Source organism: Nicotiana tomentosiformis, chromosome 11 (genome assembly GCF_000390325.3).
Source record: "Nicotiana tomentosiformis chromosome 11, ASM39032v3, whole genome shotgun sequence".
NCBI classification, from domain to species: Eukaryota; Viridiplantae; Streptophyta; class Magnoliopsida; order Solanales; family Solanaceae; genus Nicotiana; species Nicotiana tomentosiformis.
This window is the reverse complement of record NC_090822.1, coordinates 1,398,917-1,420,441: the sequence shown is the minus strand read 5'-3', so window position 1 is coordinate 1,420,441 and position 21,525 is coordinate 1,398,917. Positions and strand designations below refer to the sequence as shown.

The 21,525-nt window shown below is 33.9% G+C and overlaps 2 protein-coding genes across 2 annotated transcripts; both read right to left on the bottom strand.

Moving 5' to 3' along the window:
* Window positions 1–390: 390 nt before the first annotated feature.
* On the bottom strand, window positions 391–1,136 carry LOC104101123 (pathogenesis-related protein PR-1). Its single transcript, XM_009608542.4, has one exon. The coding sequence runs from the start codon at window positions 1,068–1,070 to the stop codon at window positions 465–467; it is 606 nt and encodes a 201-aa protein (XP_009606837.1). The 5' UTR covers window positions 1,071–1,136; the 3' UTR covers window positions 391–464.
* Window positions 1,137–18,517: 17,381 nt separating this feature from the next.
* Window positions 18,518–19,410, bottom strand: LOC104111089 (pathogenesis-related protein PR-1-like). Its single transcript, XM_009620692.3, has one exon. The coding sequence runs from the start codon at window positions 19,380–19,382 to the stop codon at window positions 18,858–18,860; it is 525 nt and encodes a 174-aa protein (XP_009618987.1). The 5' UTR covers window positions 19,383–19,410; the 3' UTR covers window positions 18,518–18,857.
* Between the last annotated feature and the right edge of the window lie 2,115 nt (window positions 19,411–21,525).

The window sequence follows — 21,525 nt, the reverse complement described above, 5'->3', positions numbered from 1 at the left end:
TGCAAAATTTACTTCACAATTATTATATCATGCATGTAAAAGGTAAAATGATAGATGTTCTTTTACCATTAGTCAAATGTTTCGAGTTCTAGCCCTAAATAATTTTTCTTTAGTACGAAGCACTAAAACCTCCATAGATGAGCTTTTTACCGCGCACATTCAAGTTATAGTCGGACCCGTGGATTCTAAACACAAAATATTTGAAAGAAAAAGAATTGTACCATCAACCATGTGACTTGATACTTAATCATATACAACAACAACATACTCAATTAATTTTACTAGTGGTGTCTGGGACGATAGTATATGTATGCAGATTTTACTCCTACCTTGTGAATGTAAAGAAGTTATTTTTGATAGACCTTCAACTTGAATTTATACATAACAATATCAGAATAAGAGTCATAGTATTAGAGATTATCAATTTGAATCCAAATGTAAAACCATAAAACTCCAATTTAACGTCAATATGGTTTCTCACCAATATAATTCCCAGGAGGAAAATAATTACAAGTCATAAAAACATCACCACTATCACAAATAACTCTAGCACATCCAACTCTCCTTGTACTTTTCCACACAATTTGAGTATAATGTCCACAAAGTTGCCCTTCAACACAAGAATTAGATGCATAATTATAATATTTTTGTTCATCAGCCCAAGCATTAACAGCATCTGTTGGAGTCCAAGTAGAACCACTACCCCAATAAATATTTTCTCCTAATTTAAAATCACTTTCTGGAAATGAATGCATTAGTCTACAATCTTCTTTTCTTGAACTTGCCCACCATTTTGCATATTTTTCAAGATTTGAATTCCATGTTAATGGTAACTCCATTTTTGTTGCTCTTACTAAATTGTGATGAAACAAGAATTGAATTGCTTCTCCTAAGCAATTCCAACATAGTTGCTTTGAGATTTTGTAAATTGTGTCATTGTCTAAGTTTTTATTTAGGGTGGTTTGATCAAGTGATGGTAATAAAGATTTTGAGGGAATTTGAAGAGTGTGAGTTGAGGTGATTTTGGGAAGGAAGAATAGAGGAAATAGAAGGAAGAAAAAGGGCTTCATTTTTTTTGGTTATGGAGAGACAGATAGATTGTTTCTTAGGGAAAGTGCATTGAATAATGTGGTTCTTGCCTTTATTATATAAGCGTTTCAGGAATATTTGTTTTGGGTGAGAATTTATGGGGAGATCAGTTTTGTTACCCTTATTCAAAAAATATAGAAAGTACATTAAAATATTTAAAAATAAATAAATAAAAAGAAAGTAAAGAAACTCAAAAATCAAATCAAAAATCAAAATATCTAGCATGTTTTAAAAAGTAGAAATAATGCAATAGTATTAAAGTTATTAAGAGATACAAATTAACTATCTTAACTTTCAAACAATTACAAACCAAAAATATTATTAAATTACACATTTTACCTTCCTAAAAGTGAATAATCAAACTTTATTAGTCTTACATACTAAATATTACTCCTTTGTGAATAAACATAGATTGCTTTCAAATAACAATACAATAAGTTTGATAATTTTGAGAGAAATCAAATTATGACATGTATACCAATAACAAGTGAAAATGCAAAATTTTACTAATCTACTTTCAAATAAAATGTTCAAATGATATTTATTTGAATTACTCACAATCTTCATATATCTATAGATGAATAAAAAAATTTATCATTCATTTATTAGAGAATTTTGATGGTCAACTGTGCAAACGTAGAAAATTTAACACATAATTTACTCAGGAACAGTCAGGCGAGCCTCGAGTGTTGAGCGTTAGGCGTATTTAGAGTGCGTAGCAGGACGCTTGGGGCATAAGCCTCATAGAACTGAGCCTCACACATAAGTCTCGGAACGTTTTGCAAGTATCCCACCCATGGGCGAGCCCGCACAAGTCCCCAAAAAAACCTTTTAAACCGGTTTAAACTTTAATAAACTCATGTTTTAAAATTTTTACAGCCGCCTATGAAATCATGTATTCTTGTGCCTCTTTCTCGACCCCTAGTTCAATCCTCTCATCATGCTCTTTATTTCTTACTTTTTAAACTCAAGAGTATTTTTTTTTTCACTCAGAAGTCAGAAGTTAAGGCTCCATTTTTAGAGATATACAAAAATCAAAATGCATAATTTCAAAAGGTGACAAAATCCAAGAAGTAAAAAGGAACATCAAAATTGTAATCCCTTTATTTCATTTTATGTAATACTATTATTATTTACAGAGTTAAACTATCAATTTTCTTTGATTATAATTTTCTCAATTTCTTTTTTAATATTCTAAGTTATTAAATATGTCGACTTATAGTATCTTTTACGATATTTTCATATGTCAATTCTATATCAGAAAACTTGAAGAATATATGCCCGAATTCACACTAAAATTAGGTGTCTTGATCTGCGTAACTCCAAACCTCTTTATATAAATAAAACAGAGAGTAAATAATACATGATGCTATCATATTGGAGTATAATTTTTTGGAAATAGGCTTTCTTCAAAGGGCAAATGCATGTTATGTGAAGTGACAGAGCCAGAATTTACATTAAGGGGAGTCAAAATATAAAGAAACAAACTCATCAAGAAGTCAAGGGTGTCATTATATAGTATATATACATATTTTTCAAAAATATTATCGAACTATACAATGTAATTTTCCGGCGAATAGGTATTGGTTGACACCCTTTGGTGCATGTGGCTCCGCACACTTATTTGGGTCGATCATATTAATCATTTGGTAATATTCTATGGTTGTAAACATAGCCAAATGGTATTTGACAATTTGTGCCAAACGTCATTTTGTCATATATTGGCATTGAATAATAATTGGAAGGCCTCTCTCGTGAGTTATATATGTTGAACCCGTGAACTTCCTTTTTTTGTTTTGTTTTTGCTCAATCTGATGGTGACAACTTGGCATAAACGGTCCATTGAAAATGTTTTACATGGCACTATTAGAAAAGTGACATGTGTTGCAATAAGAGGAAGAATTTAAATTATATACATGTCACAGATCATATGAAGATTTTTTTACCGTTAGTATAGTTTAACCATAATCGTTGGCTGAAATATATCATAAAAATTTACTTGTAATTAACTTATACTCTCTCTATTTCATTTAGTTTATCATAGTTTGACTTGAAATAAAGTTAATAAAGAAATGAATGTTTTTGAACCTCTGGTCTTAATATGATATAACACGTATCAGACTATAATTTTTTTAAAATATATGATCATAAATATGACATAATATTTGTATGATTATAAAAACTTGTGATTAAGTAAATATTGTTAGGATATACTATAAATCATGCGTATTGTTGTAGTATTTTTTATGGAACAATTGTTTGTTTATTTATTCAATTTAATAAAGCTTTTTTTCTTAAAAATAGATCATGTATTAGTCTATGTGTCCTTTGCTTATATAGTAGATGTTTTAGTGTATAAAGTTTAGCTTATACACAGAAGATTAAATCATCGGTTCTTATATGTCATAAAGTTTATGTTTACAATCTAATGATGAAATTGGACAAACCATCGGAATGGTTGTAGCACAAGATTAAATATAATTTATTTTGATTATGAAAATGGTTTAATTCCGATTTCTTGTGCTACTACATTTTGTATATATTGGACGGATCAAATAGAGATGAGTATTTTATACCGACTTAATAAAATAATTTCTCTAATCCATTCAATGTACTTATACTCTTAATCTTGATATAATTATTATTAGTTGTGTGTATCATTTATTGTTTTAATTTATTAAAAGACAACATTCTTTCGTGTGTCAATAAGCCTGATAAATTGGACAATAATGATATACATTGGCGAAATAATAATTAGTTGATAGAATCCATGTCTCGACTTTGAGATTGATGATACTCCTTTATGAAAGCTTATACATTTTCGTGTGTAAACCCGACCGGTGGATGTTGCATCTGACACATGAAATAAGCTAAGCGAAAGTCTAAATGAAGTAATCAATAAATTAAATTGTCAGTAATTTGATTTGATTGTTTAATATCCGAAACTTTAACATGGGGAGTTAAAAAAGGTTTTATGGAAGAATTTTAAAATTGAATTAAGGAGTTCAATTACGAATTTTTAGTGAAATATTTCGTAATTTATTATGGTAGAAATTAATTTCAAAATTCGCAATTAATTTCATAATAGGAAACCTTGTTAATTAAATTTTGTGGTCCATATTGTGCCTAAATAATAGGAAATAAAGGAAATCTTTCCTTTGTGCAAAAAGAAAAGCCAATAGGTTTTGGAAAAGGCTTTTACCCTAAAAAAACGTGGCTATATACACGGTATAGGGCTGACCATTTTTTACACGTTTTCCCTTGAAATTTCACCCACCCGAGATTTTCTTTGTCCGAATATTATTTGGGTAACACAGTAGAAGACTGTGGAACGTTTCTCTAGAGATCGTGGTCTTGCCACTCTGAAACTGGAGACTGAAATTGATCTGTTTTGCACGTTTTAAGAGGTAACTAGTATAATCTCTATATGTGCTAATTGTATAATTTACACGTGAATATGAAATTGAAATTGCTTTCGCTGCGATATATAATCCAACAAATATAAGAATGTGCTAGTTTTTTTGCAACCGACTAATAAGAAACAAAGTGAAACCCCAAGAGTAATTGCCCTGACTGTATAAATGTTTTTTTGCTGGTGAACGGGGGCGATTGCAAAATTCAATAATTTTACCTCAAACTCTATATTTGTATTAAAAAAGTATTTTATATATATATATATATATATATTTTTAAAAGAACTAAATAAAATAAGATTATGGTTCAGATCCTCCTCCGCTGGTGAAGTCACTATTACTTAGATACAAGTTTCACCATGGTAACTGTTGTAAATGTTAAAAGTCCGCCAATTAAGTGAAAACTAGTATACTACAATAGGAACGAAACATTAACAATTTAGCGCAATCGAAGAAACATTAAAGGACGAAAGTAATTATACTCAGTTTCTTAATCAGCAGAGTGTCCCTGGATATGGAGTCAGGGGCGGATCCACCTCCCGATTTACGGGTTCACGTGAATCCAGTAGATTTTGTCTAAATAGTGTAAATATATTCGAAAAATTTACTAAATATCTATAAATGTTTGAATGTGTTTACTATTGAAAATTTACTTGAGGTCGCTGCAGGAATCCATAAGTATTAAATTCTGGATCCGCCTCTGTATATGGCCACATTTATTAGGGAGCGTTTTATCCCCAATATAAACTTTCCAGCATGAATTCTAATTTAATAGGGCCCCTATTAATACAAAATATTAACATATTTTATAAACAAGAAAATATAAAGTACAAACATATAAAAAGTAATACTGTTATATATTATAGTAATTTATTTATTTATTCGTCTTTTCAAATAATGATATCGCTTGTTAAAAATTTTGTGTACATGGATCTACCGTAATAGTACGTCAAACCTGTTGATGGGCTAGGATCTTAATGATGGAGCGGCAAGCTGTGCCAGTTAATTGGGCTTAATCAATTAAGAATTGAAGAACTAACACAAATAGTCGCCATTCTAATTTCTTAAATAAAAAGTAGTCGATATATATATTATATTACATATATAATCTATGTAGATCAAACAGCAAAAGTAAATATTGAATCTGGCCGGTTATTCGATGAAAAAACTTTGATGGGCCTAGCCCAACCAGATTTAGGTCGCTACAATAAATCCTCAATCCCCTGCTTTGCATGTCATTAATTGAAAAATTAACCCAAATAACTGCTCATCCAACCGTTTAAACTAAAAATAACCGGTGGAGATATAATATATGTATAATTTTGTGATGATCAAAAATGTCATCTTTAAATTTAATAAGTAATTCAGTGTTCTAAGACCTCGAAAAGCACCATTTATCATTCCTCGACTTGCGTGCGCAGTCCGTACAATTTTTCGGAAAGTTTTCATGTGAAAAATGGATTAAAATGTGAAATAGAGCCTTAAAACTCAACTGAGTTGACTTTGGTCAATATTTTGAGCAAATGGACCCGGATCAGAGTTTTGATAGTTCCGGTAGCTCCGTATCGTGATTTGGGACTTGGGCGTATGCCCGAAATTTAATTTGGAGGCCCCTAGCTCAAGTTATGACCATTTAACGGAAACTAGTAATTTAAAGGCTAAAGATTTCCAAGTTTGACCACGGGGTTGACTTTTTGATATCGGAGCCGGAATCCAATTCTAAAAATTTGAACAGCTCCGTTATATCAGTTATGACTTGTGTGCCAAATTTGAAGTCATTCCAGATTCATTTAATATGTTTTGGCACGAGATTTGCAAATTGAAAGTTTAAAACTCAAAGTTCGAATCGGGGCGTGAATTATAATTTCAGTGTTGTTTGACGTGATTTTAGACCCCGAGTCAGACCGTATTATGTTACGGGACTTGTTGGTATATTCAGGCGGGGTCCCGAGTACCCCGAGTGTGGTTCGAATCGAAATCGGAACAAGCATTGGACTTAAACAAAATCTGAATTTTTGGGTTCTAGTGTAATCGCAATTGCGGATTTTTGACCGCACGTGCGAGCTCGCAGAAGCGAGCCTTCCATCGCAGATGCGGGACTGGGCTGGCCTGGGATTTTCGCAGGTGCGGCCTTTTTGTGCAGATGCGGATGTCGCAGGTGCGACAAGGATGTCCGCAGATGCAGAACTTCACATGGCAGCCTAGCATCGCAAATGCGAGTCCGCAAATGCGGAACTTTTATCCGCAGATGCGAAATGACTGGGCAGAGCCCATAAATTCAGAAGTCACCATTTTTACTCATTTTTGAGTTTTAAGTCTCGGATTTGGGCGATTTCGAGGGAGATTTTCACGACTTTGAATTGGGTGAGTGTTTTTTAACCAAAAGTAATTATATTTCACAAATCCATGTCTATATTCATAATTTATTTCGGATTTAGATGGAAAAGGTTGGAATTTTTGTAAAACTTTTCAAAAACGAAAAATTAAGATTTGAAGGTCCATTTGATATCGGAATTGGACAAAATTTATATGGCTGAACTCGTATCGGAACGGGTGTTCGAATTTCGTGAGTTTTTTCGGGATTTGAGACGCGGGTCCCACTGTCGAATGTTTTAATAAATTTCGGGTTTTTATCCAGAAAATTTATAAATTCATATGGAATTAATTTCTAATATTCGTATTGAATATATCAAATTGTTTGTGAATAGATTTGAAGCTTTTGGAGATAAATTTAAAAAGAAAAATTGTGGTTGAATAATTGATTGGAATTTGCAAAGCGAGGTAAGTGTTGTGGTTAACCTTGACTTGAGGGAATAGAACCCTTAAATTATTTGTTATGTGAATTGCATGTGAACGACGTATAGGCGAGGTGACGAGTGTCTATACATCGTCAAATTAATTGTTTGCCTGCTTACTTGAAAAATCATAAATTATTTTAAATCATAAATTAATTATTATAATTATTGTTTCGCTCCTATTCTTTGTCAAATATTAATTCTTGAATTCCTGCATTAATTGTTACATTCTATTTGAATTATGTGTTTTAATTGTTATTTGACATATAGCATATTAAATATTAAACTGCCTATTTTCTCCCTGATTTTCATAATAATTTTCTATTAGACATTGTTTGTTTCATAATTAAATCATTTATTGTATGCTTGTTGTCTTATAATTTTATATCAATTGTTGCAATTATTTGAGAAATTTCTTCTATAAGAATTGGTAAATGAATATGTTGGAGGAGCGGGTTGCACGCCTCAACAGAATTGATTATAATGAATATATTGGAGGATCGGGTTACACGCCGCAACAGGCTTATTTAAAAATCTATATTACAGAATTGCGGGTTGCACGCCGCAACAGACTTATTTAAAAGTTGACATACACACACACACACATATATATATATATATATATATATATATATATACACACACACACACATATATATATATATATATATATATATATATATATATATTGGGTGATCGGGTTGCACGCTGTAACAAAATTGAATGTGAATATATGGTAAGAGAAAGTTGCACGCTGCAACAAAATTGATGGAAATGATAATTGGTTATGGCTGCTGAGTTGGCTTCAATTATTATAAATGAGTTACCTGAATTATTTCTATTATTTTTGCTATTACTAATATTGCGCACAGGTAATGTAAGTGACCCGCTCTAGCCTCGTCACTACTTCGTCGAGGTTAGGCTCAACACTTACCAGTACATGGGGTCGATTGTACTGATACTACACTCTGTACTTCTTGTGCAGATTTTGGAGTTGGTCCCAGTGGCATACCGTAGACTTGCTCGGATTTCAGCTACCAGAGGAGACTTGAGGTATAACTGCATGGCGTCCGTAGTTCTGGAGTCCCCGTCTATTTTACTTTAGCTGTGTGTTTATTTTCAGACAGCTTTATTTTATTCAGACCTTATTTGTATTTATTGTAGAAGCTCGTGCACTTGTGACACCAATTCTAGGATGGTATTTAGATACCGTTATTTTTATGGATTATTCACTATATTTCAAACTTGTTTCCGCATTTGTTCTTGGATTATTAATAATTTAAAAATTATTTAAAAATTATTTAAAAATTGATTAATATTATTCTAACGTCGGCTTGCCTAGCAAGTGAAATGTTAGGCGCCATCACGGTCCGAAAGTGTGAATTTCGGGTCGTGACAGTTGGTATCAAAGTACTAGGTTACATAGGTCTCACCAGCCACGAGCAAGCTTAATAGAGTCTGAAGGATCAGTACGGAGACGTCTGTACTTATCTCTCAGAGGCTATGAAGTTTAGGAACAATATCACCTCTTTCATTCCTTATCGTGCGATATTGATTTTGCTTGAAACCTATATCTCACATTCCTTTGTATCTACTCGTATATGACATTGCGCACTCGGTATCAATTGTACATCGACGGTTCGTGATGCCGCAGATGAACTACGAGGGAGCCAGAGATGCTCAAACATTGCCTCAACGTGTGATTCCGACTGAAGATGCGGACGTATGAAGAGATCACCCAGTGAATAATGTGTGTGTGGGGGGGGGGATGCAGCGTACCTTGGACCATCGGACGTGGTGAACTATGACTTTGCGCCGAGTGGGGGTGTCCACTATCGATGAATGGATTGCGAGTCATGTATTATATCAGTTTTGGCCTGAAATGTATATATGTGGTACTGAAAGGTTCTCCCAAAAATTTACATGTGTTTAAGGCCTGAGATCTTGTAGAGAATAAGGTTGGGGCTTGCGGTATGTCCACCTCCGTAATAATCTTATACTTCAGTACCGAAGGAGTTAGAGAAACAACATTAAATTTACAGAAGGTCTACTCAGTGTGGACGTTACGGTTGCGGATTTTGGGGTGCTTCGGAGGAAGTACAGTGATTGACGAGATTCTGAACTATGTGGTTTGTGCCAAGATTTGTCTGTATGGAGCTCTACTTTTGTGATCGTTATATATTAATAGGGGTAAGGGTTACCTTTGAGGAGAATCGAAGAGTATGTTAAGAACTGGGTCAGCTCAACAGTGTTGAGTCAGCATAACAAAAGAAGAAATTGGCTTTGGGAGAGATAATTCTCCACAGGTGTCCGTGGCAAGCCTATGAAGAGAGCAGACCAGTCAATACAACACCACCCACTTGGCTCGGTTCTCAGAAATACTCTAGGAAGAGTTTGTTTCCCGGACTATCCGTAATGCATGGCGCATAAGGTTTGAACGATTGCATCAGGTCACTATGACGATGTCATAATATGCCATCGGGTTCAATAAGTTAGCCCGTCATATTCCTACTTTGCTTCCTACAGCCAGAGAACGAGGCCACGGACTCATTAAATGACTTAATTATGATCGTAAAATTTTGTATGACTCAGGAGCTACAGACTAATACTTCATTTTCGCTAGTGGTAGAAATTGCCAAGATAAAGAGACCAAGACGTTTCGAAATTCTAGGGGATTCAGTGGATTCTACTCTGCAAGTAAAAATCATTATGGCAGGGGCTCGGGCAGTCGGCCAGTCTAGTCCGCATATCGGATTACCCGGGGTACTCCAGTAAGTTCTTTTAATGCACCACCAGCATGAGTTTCCTACAATGATTATTCCAGCCATCTAGCACAGACTCAATATGAGCAGCCAAACCCGCAAAGGGGTTGTTATGAATACGATGATACTAGGCACATCATGAGAAAATTGTCCCAAACTTGGGAGAGGCATATTTCATCGAAGCACTCAGGCTACGTGCCCCATTGCAGTTACTACACCACCCACACGACCAGTTAAGGGTGGAGGACAGGCGGGTAGAAGGCGTCCTAGAGGTGGAGACCCATCCATTGTTATATTTTTTTTATGGTATGGTGGAGGTCGTTACTTCAGATGGTGTCGTTATAGGTACGACCTCGATTTATAAATAAAGGAATAATTTCCTTAACTTGATTCGGTTCTGAGAATCAAGACGAGTCCTCCCATTGTGCTCCACTTATGAGTGGGCTTAGTAATTCTATAATCTACTTATGTGTCTACTTCCGTTGGGAGTTTTTATGGAGATAACTACACATATCATTCCATGATGGACTCTAATAAGATCTGTGAGGATAAAGGTGCCTTTCTTGTACTTATTTCGGTATGTTTGATGTATTTCCGGATAATTGATTACAAATTATGAATTATATGCCCTACTGGTGTGGGGTTCATTATGTCTTGTGATTTTGTTTAACGAAAGTTATTTAAAAGGAGAAAATGGAAAGTTTCGGTTGGCAAGATGTGCATATTACTTGTGATTCAGAACTGAGGCCGAGGTCCTTGTATTTTTAAAAATAAATTGATATGTTTAAACCGGGCTATGAGCTACGATGGAAGTTATATAAGAACGAGATCCTTGTGATAAAAAATCCTGTGTTTAAATTCTCCCTTGTGAAATTAAATTTGTACTATAGTACTAATAGGGAGTCATACCTGCTAGACTTAATTAATTAATTTTTTTTAATGAAATTCTCTATGCATACTTGCCAATTTTATGTTGTAATATTTAGTTGTAACCTACGAGGTAGGTGCCCGCCCAGGTGGCGTTAAATGCGACTCATTAATTCGGGTAAATAATTATGAGATTTTCATGCCTCGCATCTCGTTATTAGTATTGTGAAGGTTTGAAATGAGATTTTTGTTAACATGAAGATAATTGACGATTCTGTAATTGATAATGAACAACTATTAAGACCAAATTGACCCAGAAGGGTGCCCCATTTAGATGGTCAGACGAGTGTGAGTTAAGCTTTCAGAAGCTCAAGACCGCTTTGACTATAACGCTAGTGTTGGTATTACCCACAGGTTCAGGATCGTATACGGTATATTGTGACGCCTCTCGCATTGGGCTTGGTGCAGTATTAATGCAAGATGGCAAGGTAATTGCATATGCGTCCCGGCAATTGAAAGTTCACAAGAAGAATTATCCTGTTCATGACTCAGAATCGGCAGCCATTGTTCATGCGCTGAAGATTTGGAGGCATTACCTTTACAGTGTCGTGTGTGAGGTATTTACTAATCACCGTAGCCTTCAGTATCTGTTCAAACAAAAAGGATCTTAATCTGTTTCAGGTATTCTATTCGTCAGGTATCGCCAAAGTGTATCAAGATTTGCGGTAACATTATTGGTGGAGGAGGATAAAAAAAAAAAGGGATATAGTTGCACATGTAGCTCGGTGTCTGAATTATCAGCAAGTTAAGTACGAGCATCAGAGACCCGGTGGTTTGCTTCAGAAGCTAGAAATTCCTTAGTAGAAGTGGGAGCGTATCACTATGGATTTTGTTGTTGGGCTCCCACGGACTCAGAGAAAATTTGACGCAGTTTGGGTCATTATAGACAGGTTAACCAAGTCAGCCCATTTCATTCCAGTGGCAGTTACCTATTCTTCAGAGAGGTTAGCGGAAATTTACATTCGTGAGATTGTCCGCCTTCATGGTGTGCCCGTGTCTGTGATTTCAGATCGAGGTACGCAGTTTACCTCACATTTCTGGAGGGCTGTACAACGTGAGTTAGGAATGCGGGTGGAGTTGAGTACAACATTTCATCCACAGACAGACGAACAGTCAGAGCGCACTATTCAGATATTGGAAGATATCCTTCGCGCTTGTGTTATAGACTTTGGAGGTTCTTGGAATCATTTCTTGCCACTTGCAGAGTTTGCTTATGATAATAGCTACCAGGCGAGCATTCAGATGGCTCCATATGAGGCATTATACGGAAGGCGATGCCGATCGCCAGTTGGTTGGTTTGAACCGGGAGAGGCTCGGTTGTTGGGTACCGATTTGGTACAGGATGCCTTGGATAAGGTCAAGATTATTCAGGATCGACTTCGCACAGCTCAGTCTAGGGAAAAAAAAAATTGATGCCAACCGTAAAGTTCGTAATATTGCATTCATGGTTGGAGAAAGAATATTGCTTCGGGTTTCACCTATAAAAGGTGTAATGAGGTTCGGAAAGAAGGACAAGTTGAGCCCTAGGTATATCGGACCCTTTGAAATTCTTGAAAGGGTGAGTGAAGTAGCCTACAAGCTTGCATTACCACCTAGTTTATCAGTGGTTCATCCGGTGTTCCACGTGTCTATGCTCGAAAATATCATGATGATCCATCCCATGAGTTAGATTTCAGCTCAGTCCAATTGGACAAAGATTTGACTTACGAGGAGGAGCCGGTGGCTATTCTAGCCCGACAGGTCCGACAGTTGAGGTCTAAGATTTATCCTTCAGTTCGGGTGCAATGGATAGGTCAATCGGTAGAGGCATCTACCTGGGAGTCCGAGTCGGACATGCGGAGTATGTATCCACACCTTTTCTCCAGTTCAGGCACTTTTTCTAACTCCGTTCGAGGACGAACGTTTGTTTTAGAGGTGGAGAATGTGATGACCCAAAATGTCATCTTTAAATTTAATAAGTAATTATGTATTCTAAGACCTCGAAAAGTACCATTTATTATTCCTCGACTTGCGTGCGTAATCCGTACAATTTTTCGAAAAGTTTTTATGTGAAAAATGGATTAAAATGTGAAATAGAGCCTTAAAACTCAACTGAGTTGACTTTGGTCAACATTTTGAGCAAACGGATCCGGATCAGAGTTTTGACAGTTCCGGTAGCTCCGTATCGTGATTTGGATCTTGGGCGTATGCCCTGAATTTAATTTGGAGGTCCCTAACTCAAGTTATGACCATTTAACGGAAACTAGTAATTTAAAGGCTAAAGATTTCCAAATTCGACCACGGGGTTGACTTTTTGATATCGGAGCCGGAATCCGATTCTGGAAATTTGAACAGCTCCGTTATGTCATTTATGACTTGTGTGCCAAATTTGAAGTCATTCCGGATTCATTTAATATGTTTTGGCACGAGATTTGCAAATTGAAAGTTTAAAACTCAAAGTTCGAATCGGGGCGTGAATTGTAATTTCAGTGTTGTTTGACGTGATTTTAGACCCTGAGTCAGTCCGTATTATGTTATGGGACTTGTTGGTATATTCGTATGGGGTCCCGAGTACCGCGAGTGTGATTCGAATCGAAATCGGAATAAGAATTGGACTTAAGCAAAATCTGAAATTTTGGGTTCTGTGTAATCGCACCTGCGAATTTTTGACCGCAGGTGCGAGCTCGCAGAAGCGAGCCTTCCATCGCAGATGCGGGACTGGGTTGGCCTGGGATTTTCGCAGGTGCAGCCTTTTTGCGCAGATGCGGATGTCGTAGGTGCTATAGGGATGTCCGTAGATGCGGAACTTCACGTGGCAGCCTGGCATCGCAAATGCGAGCTTTGTCTCGCAAATGCGAGTCCGCAAATGCGAAACTTTTATCCGCATATGCGAAAGAAAAGCCCATAAATTCGGAAGTCGCCATTTTTATTCATTTTTGAGTTTTAAGTCTCGGATTTGGGCAATTTTCAGGGGGATTTTCACGACTTTGAATTGGGCAAGTGTTCTTTAACCAAAAGTGATTATATTTCACAAATACATGTCTATATTCATCATTTATTTCGGATTTAGATGGAGGAAATTGGAATTTTTGTAAAACTTTCCAAAAACGAAAAATTAAGATTTGAAGGTCCATTTGATATCGAAATTGGACAAATTTCGTATGGTTGAACTCGTATCGGAACGGGTGTTCGGATTTCGCGAGTTTTTCCAGAATTTGAGATGCGGGTCCCAATGCAGAATATTTTAATAAATTTCGAATTTTTATCCGGAAAATTTGTAAATTCATATGGAATTAATTCCTAATATTCGCATTGAATATATCGAATTGTTTGTGAATAAATTTGAAGCTTTTGGAGACAAATTTAAAAGGAAAAGTTGTAGTTGAATAATTGATTGGAATTTGCAAAGTGAGGTAAGTGTCGTGGTTAACCTTGACTTGAGGGAATAAAATCCTTAAATTATTTATTATGTGAATTGTATGTGAACGACGTATAGGCGAGGTGACGAGTATCTATACGTCGTCAAATTAATTATTTGCCTGCTTACTTGAAAAATTAAAAATATTTTAAATCATAAATTAATTATTATAATAATTGTTTCTCTCCTATTCTTTGTCAAATATTAATTCTTGAATTTCTGCATTAATTGTTACATGCTATTTGAATTATGTGTTTTAATTGTTATTTGACATTTAACATATTAAATATTAAACTGCCTAGTTTCTCCCTGATTTCCATAATAATTTTCTATTCGACATTATTTATTTCATAATTAAATCATTTATTGTATGCTTGTTGTCTTATAATTTTATATCAATTGTTGTAATTATTTGGGAAATTTCTTCTATAAGAATTGGTAAATGAATATGTTGGAGGAGCGGGTTGCACGCCGCAACAGAATTGATTATAATGAATATATTGGAGGATCGGGTTGCACGCCGCAACAGACTTATTTAAAAGTCCATATTGGAGGATCAGGTTGCACGCCGCAACAGACTTATTAAAAGTCCATATTTGAGGATCGGGTTGCACGTCGCAATAGACTTATTTAAAAGTCGACATATATATATATATATATATATATATATATATATATATATATATATATATATATATATATATATATATATATATTGGGGATCGGATTGCACGCCACAACAGACTTGATTAAAATGAATATATTGGAGGAGCGGGTTGCACGCCGCAAATAGAATTGAATGTGAATATATTGTGAGAGCGGGTTGCACGCTGTAACAGAATTGAATATGAATATATTGTGAGAGCGGGTTACACGCTGCAACAGAATTGAATGTGAATATATGATAAGAGCAGGTTGCATGCTGCAACAGAATTGATGGAAATGATAATTGGTTATGACTGCTGAGTTAGCTTCAATTATTATAAATGAGTTACCTGAATTATTTCTATTATTGTTGCTATTACTAATATAGCGTACATGTAATGTAAGTGACCCGCCTTAGCCTCGTCACTATTTCGTCGAGGTTAGGCTCAACACTTATCAGTACATGAGGTCGGTTGTACTGATACTACACTCTGTACTTCTTGTGCAGATTTTGGAGTTGGTCCCAGTGGCATACCGTAGACTTGCTCGGATTTCAACTACCAGAGGAGACTTGAGGTATAACTGCATGGCGTCCGCAGTTTTGGAGTCCCTGTCTATTTTACTTTAGCTGTGTGTTTATTTCTAGTCAGCTTTATTTTATTCAGACCTTATTTGTATTTATTGTAGAAGCTCGTGCACTTGTGACACCAATTCTAGGATGGTATTTAGATACCGTTATTTTTATGGATTATTCACTCTATTTAAAACTTGTTTCCGCATTTGTTCTTGGATTATTAATAATTTAAAAATTAGTTAATATTATTCTAACGTTGGCTTGCCTAGCAAGTGAAATGTTAGGCGCCATCACGGTTCGAAGGTGGAAATTTCGGGTCGTGACAAATTTATGTATTATATATGTACAATTATGTATAATCAATGTATAAATTATATGTATGGTTAGAAAAAGTAAATAACGAATATGATCGACTATTTATGTAAAAATCCCTCGTAAATTTTTGTCAATTCTCAAAATTTAAACCTATCACATATGAATAACATCATCCATGCTTCTAAGTTCTAACTGACCTTTCTTTACGGAAAGTAATTAAACTTCAAATTTTACCATCACTCTTTTGCAGCCTAGATTTTATTTTCTTTATACTTTATATATTTGGTATTCGAATTCATAGGTACATAAATTACAACTGTTGGAGAAAATAGTGGTATCTCAAAACGGAATGTCCATTATATTGATTTGAAAAATATTTTTTTTTGAAATATTATCTTTATATTTACTTATTATTTAGTAAATTATTTTATATTTAATAGAGTTAAACTAGTAATTAACTTGCGATTATCTAGCTGAATCTTCTTCGTCCTCCTTAGACGTTGGGTTTCTTTGTTAAATTTTCTGCAAGTTTTATTTACAGTTTAATAAGTGGAAGAGCTTTTTAAATCCTGGTGAATACGACTAGTTTTATTTTTTATTGTGTGGCAAAATATCCTTAAGAACAATATCCTTGACATGCCTCAAGATTTGATAAATCCTATTCTCCATAATCAATTTTTCCAACAACCAACACTAATTTAAGTGGGCGTTTGGACATAAGAATTGTAAAATTACGAAAAAAGTAATTTTTTTTTCAAGTAAAAATGATATTTGAAAGTTAAAGTTGTGTTTAGACATAAATATAATTTTTGGACTGTTTTTGAATTTTTGTAATGGCTTGAAGTGAAAATTTTGAAAAACAATCTTTTGGAGTTTTTTCAAAATTTAAAAAAATTTCGAAATTCATCTCAAGTGTAAATTAAAAATTTTATGGCAAACAATAATTTAAAAAAAAGTAAAAACATTTATATGGCCAAACGGCCCTTAAGTGATTATGTTTGGTGTGTATCTCCTTATTGTTGGTTTCGTTTTGCTCGAGGAGAGACCGAAGTTATATGTGGTCAGAGGAGAAGATAAAGGGTTTGAAAGAGAAATATAGTGAAGATATGGGCAATAGAAATCAAGAAATAGACTTATTTCTACCACATAAATAAGTTCCACTTTATCTTTTTTGAGTCTACAGCAGAATCATGAAAATGAAATGCCAATCAATCAAAAGAGAGAGAACATTAGTAGATTAATGAATGAGCTTTTTAGCTCAAAAGTTGAAAAACCAAATATATATTACTTTATATCAATTTATGTGATATATTTTTCTTTTCGGTCTGTTTAATAGAAAATATCATATTACTATATTCAGATATAATATAAATTTAAAATTTTTATTTTAACCTTATGAGATGATTGTAGCAAGATAAATATCTATAATTTTCTTTTAGATTATACGTTTCAAAACTTCTATTTTTTTTTAACTTCATGTTTGGTCAAACAGTATCATAAGTGGGGTATGAGGAAGTTAGTGTGCACACAGACCTTATCTTTATCTCGTGAAAATATAAAAACTATTTTCGATAGACCATCGACTCAAGACCAGTATTATATAAATTGAGACCGAACAAGTATTTTTTATCTAATCTAGAAAGGAGCATAGCCTTCAAGAAGTCTGCTCTTAATCAGGCTGGCATTTGGACGGTTTATTGTCAGATTATTGTTTTTGGTTAGCAATATATTTTACAAAGATACCTTAAAGGTGTTGAATAGTTTAAAGTGTTGTTATTAATAATGTTCTACTTTAGATTTTTATAAACAAATATTCTTTTGTAAACCTATGACTACGTTACGATTCTGCTAATTGAACCCCTATATTCCTCTGTTTTCTAAATGCCAGCTGTTACCCTGACTTATTCCCTCATCCCAAAAAATAAAATGGAAAAACAACAAAAAAGAAATGGAAGGATAGAAGAAGAAAAGTAAAGGGTGTGAAAATTGAGGAACATAAAAATAAGAATTGAGATGTCCTTTTCTGTTTTTTTTTTCTTTTTTTCCCTGGTCCAAAATATTTAATATTTTTTTAAAAATAAAAAGGTATTATTTTTTCAATTCCACCTTTAATTACTATTCAAGAATAAAATCATTAATTACACATTTAAGAAATAGATAAATATATATTAGTTAAATACTCTTATACGTAAAGTTATTCAATAATTTCTTTAATGGATGTGTCAAAACTTTAAATGATACTTTCTCGGCATATTTTATATGATGCGAATTGGAGTATGAAGGTCAAATTATCTTTTTTTTTGTGTGTAAATTCAGACATAATCTTCAAAAAGTTTTGTAATAAAATTTACATATTTACAAACTATACTAAAGTACTATAAGTATAATATTTTAAGTATTTTAAAAAAACATGAAAAGTTATGGTCAAGAAAAAAATTTACTCTCTAAATAGTAAGTGTATCGTATAAAGTGAGACAGAAATAATATAAAAAAGAACTAGAGGAAGTAATTTTTTCGTTTCCCTCCAAATGACTTGTCTTCTCGAGAAATAGAAACATCATTAAAAAAAACATGACAGACAAACAAACTTAAACCCCTCGTCAATGGCATACCAAGCAGCAAAGCTCAGTACTTTTTCATGCTCGTAAGCCATGATTAATTAACTTCAAATCATTCATATTACACTTGTTATAAATTATTGATACAATTTAATCAAATGAGAAATTCCTTTCTCAAATCTCACATATGTTTTCAAAAAAACAAAATAACAAAAAAATAATTCAAGAAAATATATTGCAAAAACCAATTCAATGCATTTTGTTCCAGACTTCTCTCACCTCTTGCAAGTTGGTCTGAACAACACAGTTAAAAAAAAAGGAAACAAAAAATGAAAAATAAGAAGAATTCTCTCAATTTTCAAGTTTTCAACTTGAAAAAAGTTTAGTAAGGCCTTTCTCCAATGTAGTTACCAGGAGGGTCATAATTGCAAGTCATAAAAACTCCCAATCCATTAAAACAGGTCACTTTTGCACAACCAATTCTTCTACTTTCTCTCCACACAATTTGCGTATAATGGCCACATTCTCCGTCGTTACAACTATTGTACCAATAGTTATACGACCGTCGTTCCGCGAGCCAGGCCGTAACGGCCTGGCTCGGCGACCACCCGGCACCACTACCCCAGAAAATATTTTCACCATATGGTCCATTTGAGTGAATCAACTCACAATCATATCTCCTTTGGTTTGCATACCATGTTGCATAATTAGCCAATTTCTTGTCCCACACTAATGGTTTTAGTCTAAGTGCTGAACGAGCTGCATTTTGAGGAGTCAAGAATTGTTGGATAATGGTGTTAGTTTTTTTCACAGAGTTTACATAGCTAGTTTGCTGTGTTAGGCCATTTGTGGTTGTTGAAATAATGGAGAGTACTAAAAGAGGGACCAAAAGATAGTAAGGCCTCATTTTGGAAATTTTTTGGCTATGTTCTAAAAATTTGTGGCATATGATATTTATATGAAAGAAAGGGAGTTGTTGGATTAAAGTGTCAACTTATTTGGTGGCACCCATGTTCGATAATGATTACCACACTTTATTTTGTAGATTTGAAAAGAAAAAGAATTTAGCTTAAACAAATCTAATCCTCTTTGACTATTAGAATATATTTTGTTTTTGTGTGATAATAATAATAATAAAAATAATAAAAATAAAAATGTATAGAATTGTTGGAATGGTTCATTATGTAAGAGTTTTTGTGCCATTCTTGTAATGTATAATTTATTTAACTTTGTTGGAGTTAATAAAATCATTTGCGGAATATATAGCGTAGAATTTGTTTGTTGGTAGATTATACTTAGTGGCTTTTAATTGTTTCAAGGAATACTTTCTATAACATGGTGTTCACTATCTGAAATTCAAAAAGTAAAGAAGAAATGCGAGATTAGAAAATATATTTCACGTAAATTGCACACTAAGCTTTTGGTATAAGTAGAGGCGGACCTATGTTGTAGAGATAGGATTATCGGCACACGAAAAGTTCGGCAAAAATTATATGTATACATATAAATATGTGTCGTTAAAAATAATGATATAGACATATAGTAGTAAATGCACCCTATTTATAGAGTAGATTTAATTTTGGCTGAATGCAAAAATACATCCGTAACTTATAACCTTCAAATCCTAGTTTGATCTCTGAGTATAAATATCATGGAGCTAATAATCTAAGAAGGAAGTAGGGAGATTCGGGTTGTTTCCCAACTTGTCTAGACCAAATTTTTCCTGTTAAAAGTATACATACAAAAGATAGCATATTCGATAAATTATTGAGTTTAGTCAAATTTTAAACATTTATAATCTGCAGTTTCAATTTGATGAAATCAAACCTGTTTATACATAAAAGAAAAACACAATTATGTACATGTGCAAATAAATATTTGATAGTAGGATGAAGTATCAATGACAAAAGAAAATAACCCATAATTAGTTTTTCTATGATCATTAATATTTTTGAATTTGACCTTGATTGGTTAAAAAGAAAACTTCTTGACATTTTACCCACTATGATATAGTGGAGATGATGAGTAAGTTTTCTCATTATAGTAGGTAAAGTTTAGTATTTTTGCGTAAATAATGGTAAACTCATAATTTTTAGTCGTGAATACTCAACTATTTTAACTAGACTTTCTACTTTCTAAGATTGGATGCTCACTCGGTACATTTGTAACAGCCCGCTCCACTAGTGATATTGTTCGCTTTGGGCATAGGCTCGCAAAAACTTTAAAACGCGTCACTAAGGTCTAAGACATGTCTATTTATATACCGAACATCTCTCCCGTGTTTTGTCGATGTGGGATTCGTCTAGGGCGTCACAATATTATTACTAATTTCCAGCATAAAAGTATAATAAAAGGGTATTCTGGTGCACAAAGCATCCTTCACGCAAGGTCCGGAGAAGGACCGCACTCGTAGGATTATGATGTAGACAACATATCCTTATGCAAACATTAGTGACTGCTTTCATAGCTCGAACCCTCCTTATGCAAACATTAGTGACTGCTTTCACAGCTCGAACCCGTGACCTATAGGTCACACAAAGACAATTTTACCATTGCTCTAAGGCTCATCTTCCGACATAAAAGTATAATATTTGCGTAAAATATAATAGGTATAATATTTTTGGCCGAGGAGCCAAATGTATAACTTTCCATAACTCAAATCCTTCAATCAACCTCAGCAAAAGATATTGCCAAAATTAACGCAGGTGATTGCTACCTGAATTAACGGAAACCGATTTCAGCTGAGACTTTTGTATGCTTTTCTCTCTATCCATTTTTGACTTCTTTGGGGATAAACTTCAACCCATACTCAAAAATACTTAAAAAGTAAGATAACTAATCATTAGTTTCAATTTATGTGGTTATGTTTGACAAAACATAGAGTCTAAGAAAGAAAGAAATTTTTTTTAAAAATATTGAGTTTTCGCATAATAAATTATTGAGCATTTCAAAATTAAAACATTTATAATCTGCAGAATTTTACACCCAAAGACATAGCATAGTAATAAATGAACTAAGTTGAAATTATAAGATTTCCGGTTCAAATCTCC

Coding starts and splice junctions, on each gene's coding strand:
- LOC104101123 (XM_009608542.4), bottom strand. CDS start 1,070: ATGAAGCCCTTTTTCTTCCTTCTATTTCCTCTATTCTTCCTTCCCAAA.
- LOC104111089 (XM_009620692.3), bottom strand. CDS start 19,382: ATGAGGCCTTACTATCTTTTGGTCCCTCTTTTAGTACTCTCCATTATT.